This window comes from Epinephelus lanceolatus, chromosome 24, assembly GCF_041903045.1.
Source record: "Epinephelus lanceolatus isolate andai-2023 chromosome 24, ASM4190304v1, whole genome shotgun sequence".
Classification (NCBI taxonomy): Eukaryota; Metazoa; Chordata; class Actinopteri; order Perciformes; family Serranidae; genus Epinephelus; species Epinephelus lanceolatus.
In genome coordinates this window covers 13036095-13059763 of record NC_135757.1, presented here as the reverse complement: position 1 = coordinate 13059763, position 23669 = coordinate 13036095, and the positions used below count along the sequence as shown (strand labels likewise).

Below are 23669 nucleotides of genomic sequence, written 5' to 3'. Positions count from 1 at the left end.
CTAGAGGCCCTGCAGATGGTTGACCCCTCCAACAACACTTTTTACACTTTTGGTGTCTGGCAAAAGATACTGCAACATCCCGGGCCAATTCTGCCGCCTTTCCCGACAGGCTGCTCGGCACCCTGTGTTTTAACCTTCCGCTATACTTGCCCTACCTCCCTTTGGAACATTTTTATTTACCATTCAGTTTGCATATGTCTACAAATTTTATATGCAAAGACTTTCAACAAATATTGCCATGATGTTATGACATTGTCAGGCTCATGATGCACAGTTTTCTTTTTACAAAGGATCAAAATCGATGCAGCAGAATCAAAAATAACATTTTTTATGCCACACATAAACCCCCATATTAAAATGCCTACCTTTACAGCAAAAATAAGCATGTTTACAGTCCAGTACAAAAACAGTTTTGATCTCTATAGCTAATTTCCCCATTCATGACACCTGTACAGAGGTTGAATTGTTATACAAGTCACCCATTAAGACATTATTAAGGCTTAAATTTATGCATGATTAAGGGCATGGCTGCTTTAAATGACAGGTGGGTGCAATCTGTTGACAAGTCGCTATCATGATTACAACGTTGGTTAGGTTATATAATCGTGGTGTAACCCCAAATTCACAGAATTTAGGCATAAACATAACTCTTGCTATTTCAATGTGTTTTCAATTCATGAAAGTTAAAGGAGCAGTTTGTAGGATTTAGTGACATCTAGTGGTGAGGACTGCAGACTGCAACTAAAACTCCCTCCCAGTGCCAAGCGTGAACTCCCAGTTAGGATTCTTTCGGTACGGATTGTTGAGGACGTTTATTACCAGGAGTTGACCAGCTTTACCGGTGTTTATCTGTGATTTAACCAGTAAAAACACTGACTAACGATACAAATCTGTGTTTTTCTGACACTGTTGGGCTCGTCACAGAGGGGCTGCTAACTATGGTGGCTGATGCAAAAACACAAATGGCCCTAGTGTTTGGTTTGTCCATTTTGAGTAGAAACATGGCAGTGTAACATGGCGGACTATGGGAACGCTCCCTATGTAGATATAAACAGCTCATTCAAAGGTAATGGAAACATGGTGATTCTAAATCCTACACACTGAACCTTTTATTTTAATGTTTTGTCCGCCTAATGAAGTCTTGTTCAGTGTTTGGTTGTACTTAAAAGACCCTCTCAGGAGTCGGATATTCAGGTTTTCCAGTAAGAACATTTTGTTTGAACTGTTTTAAACTTGTTTTTTCTTGTGAAAATTAGCATTAGTATTTTCAGTAGCGGCAGTAGCTCCAAAATATGGAGTGTGGACTGGTAGCTGGAGAGGTGCCAGCTCACCTCCTGGGCACTGCTGAGGTGCCCCTGAGCAAGGCACCGAACCCCCCAACCGCTCGGAGCGCCTGTCATGGGCAGCCCACTCTGACATCTCTCCACTTAGTGCATGTATAGGTCCAGTTTGTGCATGTGTGTGTTCGGACCTGTGTGTAATTGACAAACAGAGTGAAAAATTGAATTTCCCCTCGGGGATTAATAAAGTATATTAAAAAAAAATAAAAAAATTCACAGTTAACTATAGACTGGAAATGCACTGTGCTGACCAAGCTAGCAGCTAACGTTAGGGTTATCTCCACCCTCTTGTCCAAATGTGGTCATTTTTGGCTATACAAATCTGAGATGGGAACAGCCAAACGCCAAACTCGAGGCTTTAAAATGAGAGCCCACAGACCTATGGATGTTATCACAGTGGCTATACAGTCAATGGTCTAAACTGGCTGCATGGAGTAATGGGGTAAAAGAAAGTATAACTGGGAGTAAATGAATTAAAATTATGTATTTGACAAAATACACTGCACTCAAACATGATGTGCTATCAAATTCATATCTTCCCAACATGAGGACACATTAGACCACCATAGTTAGCAGAGTGAGGCGACCCAGTTGGACCAGTTGAACCAGTTAGCTGCTGCAGGTCTGACACTACAAGACACGGCTTTCTGTCAGAAGGTAGTAGCCATCCTGTTTAACCGAGGGAGGGTTTTCAACACGACCTTATTGAACAGTCCTGTTGACATATTGACAGTTTACACAGTAGCACAGTGCATATTGACATGCATGGTAACAACTGCACCTCATATGGATAAAGCAGCACAGCATATAGAAAGTACACATGGCTATATAACCCAACAGAAGGAATGTTTTTTTTTCAGAAAGCACTTCTGAAATTACATTTTGCCAAATAAACATTGTTAAATATGCTGTAATATGACAATTGTGAGACATTTCATGCTGCTCCAGGCTGTCTACTTGGCTGTTTTCTGATCATAAATGTTCCATTTCCTAGCACAGAAAGAAAAATGATCATGGCTCTCTCGAGTGCCTGGATTGATGGCACGTCAAAGAAAAGTTGTGAGCTGAGTAAAGTGCAAAGAAACTGAAGAAAACGTTGACTGAGAGGAATTTTTCAACGGCGTACAAAATTCAAAGGGCTCAGAGCCTCTGTCAGTATCTGATATCTACAAATCTGTAAAAGATCTGCAACACTTTGTAGCCTTGCCAATATATGCAGTAGAGCACAATAAATGAGTTGCATGAGAAATCTCTGGAGATTATAAATGTATAGACTCTTTTATCAGTGAACCAAATGAATAAAACCTTTTCATGAAATAAGGTGAGCTGAAGGGACAAGGGCAATTATAGTAAAAGAGAAAACTAGAAAGGCTAACTCATGAATAAATAAGATAAGGAAATTGCACAGGTGTCACTTTAATCGTATTAAGTCTTTACCATCTGCAGCCACATCTCCCTTTTGATTAGTCATAATAACAGAATGCTCTTCTCAATCACCGAGGTCTGTGGTGCACATCTGTCAGCACATAAAAGCGACAGCGGAGAGGAAGAGGCCACGTTTCATTCATTCTCTGATATTCTAATGTCTTCCTGGGCAACCCTCAGAACTGTGCACAGCCCCTCTCTTTCACTCCTCTCTTTAAAACAAGGCTTCAGTCAAAGCCTCTCATCAGCTGGCTGTTTGATACCATGGAAAATCTGTACGACAAAAGCTGTCAGGAAGTGAACATGTAAGAGTGCGGGAACACCAAAAAAATATGGTGGCTATCTGGGCTTGTTTGGCCTCAAGGGGGGAAACCCAGATGGATGACATGATGAATTTTATATGCAGCTCCCTCTTTTGATAGCTCCTTGAAAACCTGAAAGAATTACCTGAAAGCTACGTGATTATCAACCAGGAAAGGAGTGTTTAGTTCATATCATCAAACAAAATGATATGCACGGCACGTATTACACATTTCCGCCCTACAAACACGACTTCAAATAAATTCAGCCTGAGATAGGGAGATGTGGAAATTGCATTGGTCTTTTCTTTGCAGTTTTGATTTCTGCTGGTGGCATGGCTCTATGGTTGGCAGCATCAGTTGGTCCAGACTGAAATATCCTACATCTATTGGATGGATTGCCATGAAACTATGTTCATTTTCATGGCAGATTAATCATAATGATTTTAGTGATCCCCTGACTTGTCCAATATTTGGTTTATGACCAAATACCTGCAAAACTAATGACATTCTTATCGGCATCAGATGAAGTTTGTGTTTAGTACTAATTAGCAAATGCTAACACGCTAAACTAAGATGGTGAAAATGGTAAAAATTAAACCTGCTTAATATCAGCAGGTTAGCTTTGTATTGAGAGCAAAGAAACATTAGGTGTGTCGGAAGAGACTATCGTAGAACAAAATGCTTGCAATTTTAAGAGATTTATCTAGACCAAGGTTTTGGTACAGAGATCTTCATCAGGTTATTTTTTAAAACAATGGGAGAGACCATTTAAATAGGTTGACTGACCCATGTCGACCAATCAGGCCACACTACAGACTGAAGTCAGTCATTGAATCAATCGTTATATATAATCATGTCAGGGCACCCTAGGCTGACAGTATAGACAGAAATCATCATATAGAAAATGCACATTATACGTAGCTTTAGATGTACACATATAATGACAAAAAGCTACCATACACAGAAAAAATATTTTCAATAGCTGATTATTGTAATAAAAAAAAACTGTCTCCTAGAATCTGTCCCTAGACAAGAACAGTAAGAGGACAGGATTAGAGAGAGGGTAAGACAGAATATATACATATATTCTCTCTCTCTAAATTTAATATAGATGGTATGTCGGGAGAAAAATTACAGAAAACATATCATAGCATCACATTAAAAAGTAGCTCATCATTCAGACCCAGAGTGACAAGGTCTGTAAAGTGACATGTTCTCTCCTATTGTCTTGAAAAGTAACCCAATGAAGGTGTCTGTTCCGAAACATCCTTCCCAGTTCATCTCTTATAATTGCTTGTGTTTAAGACTGTGTGGGTTTTTCGTTATGTAATTGTAATTAATTGTAATTGTTATTAATTTCACCTCGTCCACCTGATAGAAGATATTTCCCTGGACCTATTAAAAGGTCTTTAGATTATTCATCCCTCTGGAGTGCCTTTGCTGCTTAGATGTTGTTTTTTTTAAATGTAAACTCCAGACTGCGAAAATTGTCAATGCACACCATGCGTGAGAATAATTACAAAAATCCCAAATCATTTGTCTTTGACTTGACAAAATTGGTTCATTAACCACTTTATGGCTCTTTTATGCATCTTGAAATCATTTGCTCATCATCTCAGACTAAAAATGGATGCTCCAGTAACTCACACTGCTTCATTAGGTGCAAAAAAAGGTGCCATTTTCATCTAGCAGGTGTAATCTTCTTCAATCTAAGTTTTAAACCCTAACCCTGGGGTAATTTAAAAGATGGCCATGATGGATGAAGATGAAACTGTGAATTAAAACTTGAAAGGTCTGCACACTTAGCGACACATCTGGACTTTTGACATCTGAGCCTCGACTTTCTTCCTCCTCCTTCTCCTCTTCACCGAGCAGACTAATTAACTGGTCTCCCACTGCCTCGTCTTGCCCAGAGAAGCTTTACAGTTTGATAGACAGACAAGAGAAAAGAGAGTGTTCGACCACAAAAGGCTGTCAAGTAGGGATATGTACAAGGTTTTGCTATGTTCAGCTTCTTCTTCATTTTAATTGCGCCATCCTGCAGGATCTTGCATTGCTTATGGACAGAACTTTGAGAATCCCTGAGTAGTGTATCCCAGGATGCTCTAACATACAGTATCTTTTCCATGGCTGTGTATCTATCGACTTGGGGTGCTTTTTAGCAAGCATGTATTGGTCCTCAGAGGGCATGTAGATGGATGATGTCCAGACTGTAGCAGCAATAATCATTTCTTTCCTGACATTTCAGAAAAGCTTTCCTCTTCGATCCTTTTCAGTGTACAGTCAGGAGCAGAGAAACTATTATGTTCATTTAAAATGATGGCAAAATGCATCCTAGCAGCACCAGTACTAGGGGCAGACACATTATCTATAGTATCTCTGTCTAATGATGTTTATACTTTCTGCCCCAGCTTCTTCGTTCTTTGGTTCGACCCCTGCCAACCTAGAAGACGTTTCTATATCATTCCGTCGCCAATTATGCCATAACAGGAGCTGCGAGGTCACCTTTTTCATCTTAATAAACTGTCTCCCACTTAATGATTTCATTCATTTTTCAGACACCACATCTGTAGCCACCTTTACAGCTTCAGTCAAGGGGTTCAAGCTTAGAATGACATGAATTTACGGTAAGAGCCGTCTCTTCATCATCGGCTACATTTTTTATCGCTCTCATATTTCTGCCTGGGTAGGTAGAGAGAAAATGGACCCTACATAAGTGGATTTGCTCACAAGGGTGAAATAAATCTGCACGAATCCTATGTGCCAAGTTAAACTTTGGTTAACTTTGACATGCAAATTCAGGCCGCAAGTGTCTTTACAGTGTTTACCCCTGACAGTCCAAAATGGTGGAAGCTATTGTAGCTAATTAGCTGTGTTTCACCATCAACTTTTATTCAACCTCCTCTGCCTGAGGTAAATTGGGTTCACAAAAAAGAAACTGTTTGTTTTGATGGTACAAACAGGGGCGCACCGCTAGGAGAAGCAAACCAGGCACACTACATGTCATATTAACCCATTCTCACACACAGTCACACACTGGTGGCTGAGGCTACCATACATGGTGCCACCTGCTACTCAGTTACCATTCACATGCTCTCACACACCAGTGGAACAGCCATTGGATGCAATTCTGGGATCAGTATTGACCCCCTCTACCTCTGAGCCAGAGCCGGCCCTGGGAATACAATGTTTGTCAACGAAATTAGCACTAAAATGCGTCTACAAAAGCAAGACATCATTTGTTGGCGGATTGGAATGAAATATTGCAGTGAGAAGTAGAACAAGAAGAAGCAGCCACAGTGAGCTGTTGGATAAAGAGCTGCACACTTCCAACTTCTTCGGGATGTAACTAACTTCCTATCCCTCAATTACATTATCAGGTTCCCTCTTAGCATTGGGTTTAAATCCAAAATGCCTCTAAATAAGGGCTTTTGCATTTCACTTTGACACACAATCCTCTGCCATCGTCTTGTAGTCAAATCTGATTCCTTCTACTCTGCTGCTGCCACTCGGCTGCTGCTGTATGAAGCAGATACTTTCATAGAGCGTCCATCGTCTGATTAAGTATTGATTTAAAAATGGTGGGAAGGTGGCCGCATAATGTAATTGGTGCATGCATGAAAATCATGTAACACCGGTAACCACTGCGGCAATCCTATCATGCATACGTCAAGTGTAAACGACAGCACAATGAAATGACCATACCTTTCTGGTCAACAGAAATGAAAGAATTATCGAGACCCTCCCACCAGTGTCAAGGATCATTACTTGGTACACGTTTTTTGAATAACCTGTGTGGACTTACTGTATTGCCAGCATGTCCCAAGCTGTCTAGCATGTCAGCTGCAAGCTCACAAGGTACAGTAGCTCACCAACTAGCCTTGCGAGTAGTCCCTGTGTCACAACTTTCCTTTACTGCTTTATACTGAGAGTTGGCTTTTGATACAAACTCGTACTGTTGCTTGGTTTGGATTTCTACAGTCCTACAGAATTGAAACAAGGTTAAAATAATTATTAACTAATGCACGTACAAACACACATTGTAAAACACACGCTGTTTCATTTTACTCTGAGAACAGTGGAGGCACTGAGGGTCTGTGCAGGACATTTGAGTCATTTTACCAAAATGACCAAATCTGCATGCAGTCTGTTTTCCAGCACTGAGCAATCAGTGGAAAGTGGTCTGATTGCAGGGCTCAAAAAAGGAAGCTACTTTCTGCCTAATAATGCGAATGTAAATGACACAATGACACTGCATATAAATCAAAGAGTGTCCACACATTTGGAACCAATGCCAAGCAGATTGTATTGAACTCAGTAACTGACTCTGTCTAATCATTTCTTTCTCGCTCATTCCTGTTGCGTTTATGGAGGCACGTCCCGCAAGTTATTGTCATGTGTGTGAAATATTAAAATGTGTTCAAAGACTTTGTGCAGAGTTTGTCTGTTAGGAATGACAAGACAGTTGTTTTATTTTTCTATTGAAATCAGATCAGAGAAGTGTTTGATGAGCTGATGAGTAAATGAGGATTTTGTCATGAACGTGCCCATCCCTGTAGTCCCACCAGTACTTACCAGGTCTGCTCAGCTTCTCCACTGGGCCAGTGCAGGCGACACATGTGGCCAACAGTACTGTTGGCCTTGGGAAAAGACTTGAGGACACTGAAAACAGGGTAGGGCACCATGATTAGCAGCGACACCATCCAGGTGGCTGCAATGACACGGTAGGCGTGGGATCGAGTCTGCCATGCGCGGGACTTTAGCGGGTTACAGATGGCGCTGTATCTTTCGATAGCGATGGCCACAAGGCTGAAGGTGGAGATGCTGACAGAGATCCCTGCAGGAATGAAATGAAAGGCGATTAGCAAATATTTGAGAGCTTATCTGGTACGCCTTTCAGCACTTTTGTCCCAGGCAACATTTCTCAGCATTGGGAAATATGCTTATTCGCTTTCTTGCAGATTAGACGAGAAGACTAATAGTTCTTTCATGTGTGTCTGTTAAATATAAAGCTACAGCCATGGGAAGCTTAAGACTGTCTACCAGCACCTCTGAGGGCCCTGTCACACCAAGCCGATGGTCTGCCATCAATGTCAGGCTGTTGGTGAGCATCTTTCGCCCTAATTTTTGAGGTGTGTCCCACGCTGTGGCTGATGGCCCCCCATCACTCACTCACAAGTTCTCCATCAACACTCAGAGAGACACAGAGCTGCTCCTCTGTTTACTCTGTCTGTTAATTAGTCTGCAGTGCGACATTGGTCTATATGTTGCATGTGCTACGCTAAATCAGTCTGTGAGATGAATGAAATGACCGCAGTAGCACACGTACAATCCATCGCTGTGCTGCTAGTTTGTGTGTGAGGTGGATCATAGTGTGTTGCCGTTCTTCTTGGAAGTTGTATTCTGTTGTGTGAAACTGAGACAGCAACAGATGTGTTTTTAAAAGTGCAGTGACAACACAGACATTTCATATACAAGACGTATATAACGCAGACAAAGTGTCTCTCACTCCTTCTCTCTCTCTCAGCCTCTCTGTTGATGCTGTGTGCATAAATAAGATTAACAGCCAGAATAAATGAAGAGATTTAAATCATTCTCCAGCACTAGATTCAGTTGAAAGATCATGGATACTCCCCTACATAGATTTTTAATTGTTCCAAACTACAACAGATTTCGACCGACTTGACACTTTTATAGTCATATTATAGTTTTTCATCCTGTGCTGCAAACCTTTAAACCTCTGTAGCTCCAGTGCTATGTGCATTAAGTTAACGCACAGCCCTGCTATTTGTTTTATATAATTTTTCATTTACATGTTGTGCAGCTGCATATTTTCAAACAGTGGAATAAATTTCCTCTTTTTGCATTTTATTTTGATCACAGTCTGTTTTCATAAAAGTGCTTGTGACATCTCAGATGTGGCTTTGACTTAAAACTGAAAACATGGATCCCATTTCATAGAAAATACCGAGATATATATCGTGTATCACCAGTCAGCCTGTAAATACCGAAATATGAATTTTTGTCCGTATTGCCCAGCCCTACTTCCAGTTTCCCTTTTGGAATGCAAACTACTGTCTTGGGCTGCTGGTATGGAGAGTTATTTCCTCTGACGCAGATGCAGAGCATATGTGCTCTGTTTTTTATATATATATATATATATATATATATATATATATATGTATATATATATATATCAATGAATGACACATACAAACAAAGAAGTCATTAGTACACACAAAACAACCTCAGAAATCTTTAAATTAAAACCCTGAACATGTAACACAAATACATGTTTGCTGCAGCTTTCCCTTTTTTTTTGTTAAAATGGTCTTAATTTACTGTTTAGTTAAATTTTCAAACTCTATGAATAAAGGTTACATACGTGCTAGTTGGCTGTTGGCACGTTACATACAGTACAGGCCAAAAGTTTGGACACACCTTCTCATTCAATGCGTTTTCTTTATTTTCATGATTATTTATATTGTAGATTCTCACTGAAGGCATCAAAACGATGAATGAACACATGTGGAGTTATGTACTTAACAAAAAAGGGTGAAATAACTGAAAACATGTTTTATAGTCTAGTTTCTTCAAAATAGCCACCCTTTGCTCTGATTACTGCTTTGCACACTCTTGGCATTCTCTCCATGAGCTTCAAGAGGTAGTCACCTGAAATGGTTTTCCAACAGTCTTGAAGGAGTTCCCAGAGGTGTTTAGCACTTGTTGGCCCCTTTGCCTTCACTCTGCGGTCCAGCTCACCCCAAACCATCTCGATTGGGTTCAGGTCCGGTGACTGTGGAGGCCAGGTCATCTGCCGCAGCACTCCATCACTCTCCTTCTTGGTCAAATAGCCCTTACACAGCCTGGAGGTGTGTTTGGGGTCATTGTCCTGTTGAAAAATAAATGATCGTCCAACTAAACGCAAACCGGATGGGATGGCATGTCGCTGCAGGATGCTGTGGTAGCCATGCTGGTTCAGTGTGCCTTCAATTTTGAATAAATCCCCAACAGTGTCACCAGCAAAACACCCCCACACCATCACACCTCCTCCTCCATGCTTCACAGTGGGAACCAGGCATGTGGAATCCATCCGTTCACCTTTTCTGCGTCTCACAAAGACACGGCGGTTGGAACCAAAGATCTCAAATTTGGACTCATCAGACCAAAGCACAGATTTCCACTGGTCTAATGTCCATTCCTTGTGTTTCTTGGCCCAAACAAATCTCTTCTGCTTGTTGCCTCTCCTTAGCAGTGGTTTCCTAGCAGCTATTTGACCATGAAGGCCTGATTGGCGCAGTCTCCTCTTAACAGTTGTTCTAGAGATGGGTCTGCTGCTAGAACTCTGTGTGGCATTCATCTGGTCTCTGATCTGAGCTGCTGTTAACTTGCTATTTCTGAGGCTGGTGACTCGGATGAACTTATCCTCAGAAGCAGAGGTGACTCTTGGTCTTCCTTTCCTGGGTCGGTCCTCATGTGTGCCAGTTTCGTTGTAGCGCTTGACGGTTTTTGCGACTCCACTTGGGGACACATTTAAAGTTTTTGCAATTTTCCGGACTGACTGACCTTCATTTCTTAAAGTAATGATGGCCACTCGTTTTTCTTTAGTTAGCTGATTGGTTCTTGCCATAATATGAATTTTAACAGTTGTCCAATAGGGCTGTCGGCTGTGTATTAACCTGACTTCTGCACAACACAACTGATGGTCCCAACCCCATTGATAAAGCAAGAAATTCCACTAATTAACCCTGATAAGGCACACCTGTGAAGTGGAAACCAAGCTCATGGAGAGAATGCCAAGAGTGTGCAAAGCAGTAATCAGAGCAAAGGGTGCTTATTTTGAAGAAACTAGAATATAAAACATGTTTTCAGTTATTTCACCTTTTTTTGTTAAGTACATAACTCCACATGTGTTCATTCATAGTTTTGATGCCTTCAGTGAGAATCTACAATGTAAATAGTCATGAAAATAAAGAAAACGCATTGAATGAGAAGGTGTGTCCAAACTTTTGGCCTGTACTGTACGTGCTAGTTGGTCTTAGCGTTGTGTTCAAGCACAACTTTTTGCCTGGGACATAGGTGACACGAGGCGACACAACAGCCGGCCTTTGTTGCCACTAGCTCTTTGATGTCAGGTTGATTTGTCTGGGCCCTAAAGCTCACTAATTAAAAGAGCTCTATATGACATTTAGAGCATATTTATGATTTAGAGTCTTAGCTGGAATTGCCTGCACACAGCTCTCAACGTGGAGGACAGTGACAACAATAACCTGGTGGGAAACCAGAGGCTAGGCCCGAGCTTTTATAATGAGTCATGCCACTGGGTCGAGACATCGTTATCAGCAGTAATTGCCATATGAATACAGTGCAGAGTGGCGATAATTAGTAAGTGGGATACATACACAGTGACTACCATGCACTAACATGCACGTACGGCCAGACCAGCTATCAAAACAAAGAACAGAGAAGCTCAGATTACAACACACGCAGCAAATAGTTGTTTGCTGCTATATTAATGCTCTGAAAGTTGTGTAGAGCTTCTTTAACATGTTACACATTAAAACTTAACATCCGTACAACGCAGTCATCTTCTCTAGTATCCAGCATGAAAACTGCATGAGAACTACTTATTGATTAGCTGCTGAAACATGACAACAGCCCCACCTTTCAACAGATACAATATAAACTGTGTCACCTTCTTGCTGCCAGCACAAAATGTAAAAGATGCAAATACAAAGGAAGAACCACAAGCATGAACACACCCTTACAATACAAGAACCTCCCAGTTCACTTTTGGTGCCAAAAAATGCATTAGACAAATAAAGCCCAAACACCTCCATTACAACCTCCATTACAATCTGACTAAAAGGCTCCAAGACATTTCCACTTAAGAGTCAAAACATTTTTAGGATAAAATCCATCTCCTCTCAATAGTGCTACCACCCTTCAAGCACACTTTCTCAATAGGGTTCAACATGGGTTAAATTCCTTCAGAGACAATCCAAGGCCAGGCTGTATTTGCATGTATGAATATGTATAATCTGCAGAGGGGTAGCAAGCAAAGTCGGTGCATAGCTTGTGTTCTGAGGGTGAGACGGGGTGAGACAAATGGTGTTAATAAACCCATACCTGCGCGCCTCCAGCAGCCCCCCAGGGATATATTCACTGCACTGATCCCCTGTCGCTACGAGAAGCAACAACATATTAATCCACATCTGTTGTTCTTCGCAAGAGAAGAACACATCCTGTCTAAACCATAGTGTTGCATTATCATTCAGGGGAGGAAGTCATTATGCACACTGCTATAAGCATGGTGCAATTCCATCTACAGGAACCATATTAAGGAGTTGAGTGGTGGACTGTTCTATGACTTGGTTGAAAGCAATTTATCTTCTCCGATCAGCCGTTGGCGATGGTTCCTCCTGCAAGCCTATGGCAAAGTCTTCTTCTCCTTTTTATTGTGATAAGCTTTGTTATCAGAAGCTAAAAGATTAAGGATTTAGTGTTGTGGACTGCAAAATTTGTAACTTGGAGAAGAAAGAGAACTGTGAGGATATTTGGTGTAATTTGATGTGGAGTCTGATAGAGGAAAGAGAACAGCTTTATCATAACAGAAAAAAGTAGAGTAGAGTTGTAGGGATACTTTAGAACAAAGAGAAACATCGTCTGTGAGCAGCCAGGGAGACTCTGCTGTGCATTATTAAAAGCAGTTCATCTCTTTCAAGAAAGGTAATTTTTTTGGTTGCTGCTACACGGACATTGAACCTGACAGGATACATCAAACCTAAACCCCTGGGTTTAATGGCTTGGAACAGGGGTTTACAAACTATGATGCACGCCTTCCCAGGGGGTGAGGCAAAGATACTGCATGGGATGAAAGAGACAGGTACATGTCATGTTCTGGAATAAAACAGGGAGTTTGATACTGTAGTTTGGTCCCTGTTCACCAACTCTTGTTGATCTCAGTGTTTCTCTGGGTAGAGCTATTTGCATTAAAATTCATACTTCTCAATCAAATCCAATTATAGTAAAAAAAAAAAAACGTCTTCAGAATCAAAGTAATCCAGAAATAGTTGTCTGTACACCCATGGGTACACTGCTAACAGGTACTGCTAATCACTAATTCTGCATACTTTTAAATGGTGCCAATTTGTGGGACTTACATGACATAGAGACATAGCAACTTTATACTTTCTGTTTATAACCCCAAAGTCTCAGAAGCCATCAGCTGTTGTCTGATGATGATAAGCCTCTGGGGACAAAGGCCAATATGCCAGGAGCTCCGGTGTCACCAGCAAATATCCGGGCCAAGACTTCTTTGTCTGTGTGTTGCTTATTGTGTACAGTTTGATTAGCAACTTGAGGTCCAGATGACATTTCAGCTAATCTCTATAAACAAATTTCTCTATATGAAAGCAGATTAATTAGAAAAAAAATCTAACAAAACGCTTAATAGCCATCAGCTGATGGTTTCAAAATTGCACCAATGCATTTTGCCTTTTTTGCTCGTCACATGAACTGTTTACCTGCAGGCAACCGAAACCCACTGAAACATGATTGGTCAATACCACATGGACTACAAATGGAAACCAGAATGCTTCTGACACTAAAATTAGGGATGCAAGACATATTTCAGGCTGATAATGCGATATCTCCATTAATATGCAATATTCTGATAATTAAAATTATAGCCAACAAATGGCACCGATAATACAAAGCCAGACTGCTTTCATTGACTTTAAAAAGGGCAGCATCTACACCCCTGACACATGTACCATTAAACTGCCGCCAATATACACAGAGAAGAAGAGCAACAACTGCAGCATGCTGTCTAGAGGGCCAAACATGTCGCCGGGGGGATGTCTTTCACAGTTCCAGAGAAAGATTGCACCGAGGGTCTGATCTCCATGTGCCCAACACCCCACCAAATTAAGAAACTTTCTGCAGCTGTTAAACAGGTCAGAAGCAGCGCTGAAGGAGCGTCTCTAGAGTGTTAGCACAAGCTAATTAGCAGCAGCAGCTTACATCCAGCACTGAGCTTTTAAAAGATTCTGTTGTTAAACGTATTAATAACTGCTAGCTATGTGATGCTACAGTTAACAATAATTTGCATCGTAACCTGGTAACCCAGTCTGGAGCACGTCTCTCTCTCTTGCTGCGTGTGTGAGACACAGCCGCTTGATTGTCTGAATTCAGTGTTAATGTGTGAGATGAATCGATGGCAAATCACTTTTCTACTTGGTAATTGTAAGCTTGTCTATCTTTGGACTGTGAGATGGCGCCTGGGTGGATTTATAAAAATGCAGCGTGATGATGTAAACATTTCATACACCAGATGCAACGCCGACTTGTCGATGCGCTTTCAGCCTGTTCATATGAGTCAGCTGTTACCGTTTGTCTCTGTTCATAGAGACCCCACTCTGCAGTGTAGTTTTTACACTTAACTGAGAACCAGAGAATTACACAGTAACACTGGGCTTCATAATCTCCCTCTCTTTTGCCGTTAACTATAAATGTAATACTGATTTAAAGACATTTTACTTTCACATCCTTGTATTTATTATGTTAATCTGTAGTGTAGGGTTATATGGGGGCAGGGGTGTTGAGGGTAGGCTATTTGACCCCCAGAAAATCTTCCTCTTTTTCACAGCCTAATGTTGGCAGGTATGGAAAGTATGTTTTTGTTGTGTTAGCAATAGTGATGTCAGGGTGATTTAATTAAATTAGGATGACGGAATATTAAATCATCCATATTTTCTCACTACATCTCAGCCTTTCTTACCCTTGGGTGTACATAAACTACACGTTATATATCGGCAATGAGAAGCAGATAATCCAGTTAATGGTATTGGTCAAAAACATCCATATCGGTGCATCCCGAACTAAAATTTGTACTGCTGCCTACAGAGTCGGGATACATATGCAGATATCTATAGAGTTTAGTATCCCCCAAACTAGGCCATGATTATCTACCTAATAGAAGTTATGTACAGTACAGGCCAAAAGTTTGGACACACCTTCTCATTCAATGCGTTTTCTTTATTTTCATGACTATTTACATTGTAGATTCTCACTGAAGGCATCAAAACTATGAATGAATACATGTGGAGTTATGTACTTAACAAAAAAAGGTGAAATAACTGAAAACATGTTTTATATTCTAGTTTCTTCAAAATAGCCACCCTTTGCTCTGATTACTGCTTTGCACACTCTTGGCATTCTCTCCATGAGCTTCAAGAGGTAGTCACCTGAAATGGTTTTCCAACAGTCTTGAAGGAGTTCCCAGAGGTGTTTAGCACTTGTTGGCCCCTTTGCCTTCACTCTGCGGTCCAGCTCACCCCAAACCATCTCGCTTGGGTTCATATCCGGTGACTGTGGAGGCCAGGTCATCTGCCGCAGCACTCCATCACTCTCCTTCTTGGTCAAATAGCCCTTACACAGCCTGGAGGTGTGTTTGGGGTCATTGTCCTGTTGAAAAATAAATGATCGTCCAACTAAACGCAAACCGGATGGGATGGCATGTCGCTGCAGGATGCTGTGGTAGCCATGCTGGTTCAGTGTGCCTTCAATTTTGAATAAATCCCCAACAGTGTCACCAGCAAAACACCCCCACACCATCACACCTCCTCCTCCATGCTTCACAGTGGGAACCAGGCATGTGGAATCCATCCGTTCACCTTTTCTGCGTCTCACAAAGACACGGCGGTTGGAACCAAAGATCTCAAATTTGGACTCATCAGACCAAAGCACAGATTTCCACTGGTCTAATGTCCATTCCTTGTGTTTCTTGGCCCAAACAAATCTCTTCTGCTTGTTGCCTCTCCTTAGCAGTGGTTTCCTAGCAGCTATTTGACCATGAAGGCCTGATTGGCGCAGTCTCCTCTTAACAGTTGTTCTAGAGATGGGTCTGCTGCTAGAACTCTGTGTGGCATTCATCTGGTCTCTGATCTGAGCTGCTGTTAACTTGCGATTTCTGAGGCTGGTGACTCGGATGAACTTATCCTCAGAAGCAGAGGTGACTCTTTGTCTTCCTTTCCTGGGTCGGTCCTCATGTGTGCCAGTTTCGTTGTAGCGCTTGATGGTTTTTGCGACTCCACTTGGGGACACATTTAAAGTTTTTGCAATTTTCCGGACTGACTGACCTTCATTTCTTAAAGTAATGATGGCCACTTGTTTTTCTTTAGTTAGCTGATTGGTTCTTGCCATAATATGAATTTTAACAGTTGTCCAATAGGGCTGTCGGCTGTGTATTAACTTGACTTCTGCACAACACAACTGATGGTCCCAACCCCATTGATAAAGCAAGAAATTCCACTAATTAACCCTGATTAGGCACACCTGTGAAGTGGAAACCATTTCAGGTGACTACCTCTTGAAGCTCATCGAGAGAATGCCAAGAGTGTGCAAAGCAGTAATCAGAGCAAAGGGTGGCTATTTTGAAGAAACTAGAATATCAAACATGTTTTCAGTTATTTCACCTTTTTTTGTTAAGTACATAACTCCACATGTGTTCATTCATAGTTTTGATGCCTTCAGTGAGAATCTACAATGTAAATAGTCATGAAAATAAAGAAAACGCATTGAATGAGAAGGTGTGTCCAAACTTTTGGCCTGTACTGTAAGTCAGATGTATTTATGGGCTCCGAAAGCCAGGAAGAGCAGGCACCACCTGTGATCACAGAACTAGTGTTACAATTTCTATTTTTGTCAAAGAGCCTTCACTGTCTCTTAGCTCAGGGTGCGAAGTCCTCCTGCATGGTCCGTGACACATTCCTGATTGACTGCCGACCACTGCACACTACCGGTCAACTAAAATAGCCAGCTCCATCTCCGGGTAAGCAGAAGGAGGTGGGTGGCACAGTCAACACATGCGGATCTTAACAGTGCACCGGCACTGTAAGAGTCTCACACAATAAGTCTCTCACACCCACACATCTCTTTCAAGTGCTAAGCACAGACACAGAGAAGACCAAATCACACACGGGGGGTTTTCTTTTGTTGATGCTCGAAGGCGGTCATGCCCAGTCACAGCGCCAGCTTACACTGATTGTGAAAATGTGGAACACAGAGAGGTGAGACTTTTAGTCTTTTTCTCAAAAGGAACAATAAAAATAATGAGTAGGAGATGAAAAAGAAGAAGCATTATTTATATAACACTTTTGTAAAGTGCTTTACAAAGCAAACAGACACACTGTGGGACTTAAAGACAAAGGGAATTACAAAGAGAGCAGTAAAAATGATTGTAGGTACAGTACAGATAAAATTATAAAAGAAACACTGTTCAAAGCCTATGTGTAGAAGGAAGTTCTTAAGGAATACTTTTTTGATGTCTTTTAGTAAATTAGACGAGAAGAGCAGTTGTACTTTCATGTCTTTCCAGTAAATATAAAGCCACAGCCACAAGACTGCTAGCTTAGCATAGCATAAAGAAGAAGCAGAAGCCAGGCTCTGTCCAAAGTAACACAATCTGCCAATCAGCACCTCTAAAGCTCACAATTATCCTGTCTTTCACTAGCGAAAATTAGCATTCGCAGAAGCATAGTTAACCATAGACAGTGCTAACCAAGCTATCAGCTAGCGTTAGGGTTAGCTCCACCTTCTTATCCAAATGTGGCCACTTCTGGCTTCAAAAATCCAAGATGACACGATGAAAATTGCGAACTCAAGGCTTCAAACAGGAGTCCGCAAACCAGTGGGCGCCATCAGGGTGACTATGTAATTTTCATGTCATATCATTATGAAACAGTCATCTTTATTACCAACCAGCATAAAACCATTTGAGTCTGGCTATCGCTCTCTTATGGGGCCAACCACCATAAGGAATTATTAGTTCATTATTTTTGTTAGAGCACATTCTCATATGCAGTTTTTCAGTGCATGGATGGATGAGGACGAGTCGCTCAGGCTACAGAGCTCCATTAGAGGGTGAAGCTTGTGTGAAATAGAGCCACAGGTTATTAAATGAATGATGTTTTCAAACCCTACACTTATAAAGACTGATAGCTGGGAGGTTGTGCACATTCATACTGGAAGGAAGTGCTTCCAGGTGATGTATATTGCTGATACTCCAGTGATTTGAATTGATGACACAGTGTCAGGTACACAGACAGCTCAGTGACTAGTGTGCCTCTTGTCTGAGGGATTAGATTCTCAACCCTTTTGACATTTCAGTCCAGGTGCACTTGACCGTCTGTTTTATTGATGGTTTAACTGATGGAGCCATTGGTTTTGTCTTTAAAGATGAGTCATGAGACACAACAGGAAATCTCGGCGAGCAAAGCACACTTTAAAATAGACTGCAACAACTGTATATAACTCATGTTCTCGCATGCATTAATACTGTATGTGCATTAAGCGACAGTGCATTAAGAAGATAAATGGAACCCATAAGGCTCACTTTTGTTTTGCATATTCAAATACCAAGCAATAAAATACAGACAGCTCCTTAATATAACCACTGCCGATGTTACTACATCTTCCATATCTATATTAAATTGGGTGGACACTTTTCCATTATAGGCACGTCTCATGTGTCTCAGTTATTGCTGCAAAAAGTCCATTCTAGTCGAGTTTTCAGACAGCTGTGCTGATCAAAGCTTCACTCCCTGACACTTGGCAGTATTGAGTGGCTAATGTCTGAATCTGCTGTGATTCTGGAAGAGGTACAGCCAAGTTAATTACCAGCCAACTAACCGACTAAATGCTTGCATTTTGTCCCTGCGCTGTATCTTCTTTTCTTTGGATGAAGAAGCTCTAATCCTTTTTCTTGTTCATTAAACACGGGTCGGGCGAACACTTACGGAAGGCTGCTTGATAACTGGCTTTTAAGCAAGACTGTGAAGTTTGAAGTCCAGAGTCGTTGAGCACACCTGGGGTAAAAGATTTACATTCTTTAGCTGAAACTACGCCAGTTAATTCTTAGCTCACACCCAGTTCTCCCACTTGGAAGTTGCCCCTAAGAGACCCAAAGGTATAAAACTTTACAAATGAAATGAATGTGTCCGAGGTAGCAGATGTGCTTACAGCCAGTTCTGTAAAAGTTTGCTGGAAGCCACGAAAACCCAAATTAGAATACATTATGTAAACTGCACCTCAGGGGGGAGCTGACAAACTGAGCTAGTAAGTAGGTTTGTAATTGCATCATATGACCAGCAACAAAAACACAAACATGGATGCACAAGTGCGATTGAAGACTGCACACGTACACAAACACACACACACCCAGAATATTACAACATCGATCTCATAACTGCCACCAAAGCAGTACGGGGGCGATGATTCACGTGGTTATCGAGCGAGGAGCGGATAGATGGATGCGAGGATGAACGGGGGAATGGAAGGATGAATGGTGTATTATATTTCTAATGGGTGTGTGCTATAACAGATGAGTTTGCAAAGGGTAGATGAGTTTGCCGAGCAGGTTTGTCGCACAATCAATGGGAGAGGATGGTCACAGTGATCCTGTGTATTGATTGGTTTTAGCTGATAGAGGGCCTTGTACATGGGAGGCTCAGATCAGGGGGGATGGTTGATTGATAAGGGTTTTTACATGTTGACATTTGTAGATGAGAATTTACATGATATTTTGCACAATTTTCATGTCAAGAAGCTCAATGATTCTGTGTTCCCTCCATAGGCAGCTCCCGTAGGGCTGTTGATTTGACCTGTGGTGATTAAAACTGGGTAAACAGTGCTTTATGCATTTTTACCACCCTTTTTCTTGTTTTTGCAAATCGCTGCATTCATCCAGATTTAGTGCTTTGTAAACAAGCTTTATTGATAGGCCATTATTAGGTATATCACTCCTTTTTACTCCACATTTTTACAATTTTCTGGCATTTTACAGACCAAACAGCTGATTTATTTATCGAGAAAATAATCAACAGATCATTAGTAGCAGCCCTAGTTTAAATATGCAAAGCTCCTATTGAAAAAAACGTAGCAATTGCAGAGATTGCTTGTGAATCCCTGCAGTTGACTTGTCAGTGGCACAGTATTGCATATATCTTGACAGGCCTACTGATAGAAGAAGAACCGGTCAACTTGGGAAAACTTTAAAACGCTGACTGAAAAAGTATTGGCTCAACTACAGAAGCAAGCAACACACAGAGGGATCTGTGTGTAGGAAATGCCTTAAAAAAGTTGCATCATTAGTAAGACTTTTCTAGCCAAGAGTCCAGATCATACCAGTTCTAAATTAAGTTCCTTCACTGGTGGTGGATTCCTTCCTCTGGCTGCCAGACGGCTAACATCGCAGCTCTCTTGATCTAACTGGCAGTTAGCAAACTCACTAGTTCTGAGAACTTTTTTCTCCCTTCAGTAACTCTCAATTGAATGAAATGCTGTACAGCCCTGAGAACAAAATACCAGGGGGGAGAAAACGACTCGGTGGACAGAACAAAACTTCTTGCGGAACTGGACCGTAATTCTTGGCCCCACCCTTATGCTGCTGATGGTACTCCCCAGAATAACCTCAAATACTGCTCTCTGATCACCTTTTGAGATATACATTCAAACTTAGACAACTGAAATTCTTGCATATGTTGTGCAGAAAAAAATAAAATTCCATTGCAGTTGTTAAATAGCTGATCCACACGTAAAATCTCTCACATTTGCAGTGGAGGACATCCGAGTCATTAGTCACAGTTTAACAAAATGCCACTTTTCATATGGTAAGGTGATTCATCATTTCACAGCCATTATTTATCAGTTAACCACTCTGCAGTCCTTACCTTGACTGCATTAGACAAAGCGGCCAAATAAGAAAAGGTTTGTATTTAAAGTCCAAGGCAGCTGGTCCGCCCGCCCTCCTCCTCCTTATCACAGCTCAGAGAACCCAGTAATTGAAAAGGAGATTCAGCGAGCCTGTTCTCACAGATGGTGCATTGCATTTCTGAGACAATAATAGGATTGTGGACCTCACCATTCAATAGCTCTCCTCAACCATTCAAAGTTCAAAGTGAAGCGAAGACACAAAGTATTTCAGCGGATCTCGGTTTCTTTTGCCGTCTCTTGTGCTTCGGTGTGACTCAGGCTTCACGTGGCACCTTGACTCTGGCCTGATGAGAGCCAGCTCATCGCTCAGTCACACTCCTGAAGACGTGTGACTGTTCGAGCACTTTGAGCATGACGGTTACCCTCTGACAGGCAAAATGAAGCCCAGGGAAAAGCCTCACTGAAAGCTCTTGTTAGATATCAAGCAATTTTCCAGCAGGATTCTAAGGCTGGAAGATATTTTCTGATGGCCTGCTAGCTACCAAATGTGAATAGGAAACCCTTTTAAGCCAGTCACTGAATGACCTGCTCGTTCGTATATAAAATTATTTGATTCAAGGATCTCTCTCTTGTTCCTGACATCTCTGTGAAGCATCACTCCGGCTAGTTGTGAATGGTTTTGAAAGTGATGGGCCAATTTTATCCAAGTTGAACTAGCATTTTATTTAAATATTAAAAAGAGCAGAAATAACTGCTTGCCTGGCTCTGCCCAAAGGTAACGGAGTCGACCTACCAGCACCTCTAATCACTAATTAACACATGGTTTAATTAACTTTGACAGGGAGGTGAATAAGCATATTTCCCAGAACACTGAACCAGGTTTGAAATAAAACAACCCATCCTCACCCATAAAGTAGGAGACGGTTTTGCACATGGCGGCTCCGAAGATGAAGTCCTCCAGGATGTTGGGGATGAGGGTGAAGGGCATACAGAAGATGGCCATCATGAGGTCACTGACTGCCAGCGACAGCAGGAAGGAGTTGGTGACGGTTCGCATGCGCTTGTTCAGCATCAGGACCACAATGATCAGTAGGTTGCCGAAGACGCTGAGCAGGAAGATGAGAGAGTAGAGCAGGATGCGGAACGAGTCCATCTCTAAGAGAAGAAGAGACGACATCATTTATCTGTTTACGTATGTAGCTTGGCTGATCAACTAAATAAAGGAAGCACATTTTTTTAAGTGAATTACCAGCTTTGAATTAATGGGACACGCTGAATGAATGTTGTCTTTCTTCGTAAACAGAAAATATTAACTTGGTTCATCAAGGCTTCTGTGTGCCAATTTTTTGTAGTCATGAGAGACAACAATAACTGGGAACAGTACTGAACAAAGAAGAAGAAGTGACAGAACAAATGAAAGAAGCAGAGGAGCAAGATTTAACTGGCTGGTAGACAAAAGATTTCCACTAACAAAATTAAACAAAAAGTACATTTTTTTTTAATCTGTGTCTGTGCTTTTTCTAGTAATCTTTCGAACAAGCCATGCATGAAATAATAAAATGAGAAGATGAATGAAAAAGTGAGAAAATAACATCAATACACGCGGAGAACAGGCTGTATCAGGTTGTTCACCTGGGAAATAAGACTCCGGGCACATAAACAACACCAAAGTCTATTACAAGACGGAATAACTTTGTGTAATCATCATCTTAAATTGTGCGAGAGACAATGTTTTCCTGCTCACCCTGTGAGCCAAAATATAATTAAGAAAATAAAACCCAAAGAAAATGATGAAGACAAACAACATCACGAGTGCTGAACAGACTGTCAGGTGGTGGCCTGGGAATACAAGTCAGACTGGAAAAACAAGATCAAAAATAAATATTATTTGCATCCACATCTTTACCTTCATTAGTGTCATTCAATTAACCCCTTAAATGACTGCAATACAAATCAGATAAATAACAGAACATTTTCTGTGCAGGATGACGACCTGACAATTAAAACTGAGAATGAAACAGTCCTCTAAAATACGTGTGTTTCACATGGCTTCCTCCTTCCTGCCGTACAGCTGAGCATTAGTTAGAGCATGGCAGCCTGGCCACAGGGTTTTTGGGATGCTCCCTTCACTCACACCGGCCTGCCACAGCGAGTCTGTGTGAGAATGAGAGTATCTAACAGGACAAGGTCAGGGCGGGCCATGTGCTGCGCTGACTTAGTCCTCTGATTAAAGATAGCGACATGGGAGAAGTCTAAAGGTCCCCAGCAGAGCCTGCAGACAGAGCGCTACACATCACCTTGAAGGCACACGCTCCTCATGAGGAGTGGAACCAGGACACAAACAGTACTGTATGTTCAGATCACAAAATGAAAATAAAAACACAATACAACAGCCTGACGCAATGTTATTTTAATCCGATCTGTGTTTTTATAATCATTTTGTCATCTTGACTTTAGAAATACAATCATAAAATACATGTTCACATCATCATGAATGTTTATGAGAAAGCCTGCGTTACAAACTGGCAGCACAAGACGATGTATTATTTTAAATTCGTGAGCTTTAGAGGTGCTGGTTACTTTTGGAGAGAGCAATGCTAGCTGTCTTCGTTTGCAGTCTTTATGCAAAGTTAACTGGCTGCTGGCTCCAGCTACATATTTACACTTCACAAGAGGTGAAACTATATGTAACTTTGAAAGAAGGAAAAACACATTTCTCCTCTTACAAGCGATAAGCTGAACTCATGAGCTGAACACACTGTCGCTCTATTCAGTACTTTAATACATATTTTACAGCAACACTCCAGTCTGGTTTGGTCTTCTTCCCACCATAAAATCTACCTTACCTTGTGTGACAATAAACAAAACTTTGCACATTGGTCCAGTC

The 23669-nt window shown here is 41.3% G+C and overlaps 1 protein-coding gene across 1 annotated transcript in view; it reads right to left on the bottom strand.

Annotated features, from left to right (window-relative positions):
* cckbra (cholecystokinin B receptor a) overlaps window positions 1-23669 on the bottom strand; it is a 45468-nt gene that overhangs the window by 8939 nt on the left and 12860 nt on the right. The window contains exons 2-3 of the mRNA XM_033616134.2: window positions 21689-21937; window positions 7643-7904 (exon numbers count right to left, since the gene is read on the bottom strand). Of these exons, the coding sequence (XP_033472025.2) occupies window positions 7643-7904; window positions 21689-21937 (511 nt within the window). The remainder of the gene's footprint in view (window positions 1-7642; window positions 7905-21688; window positions 21938-23669) is intronic.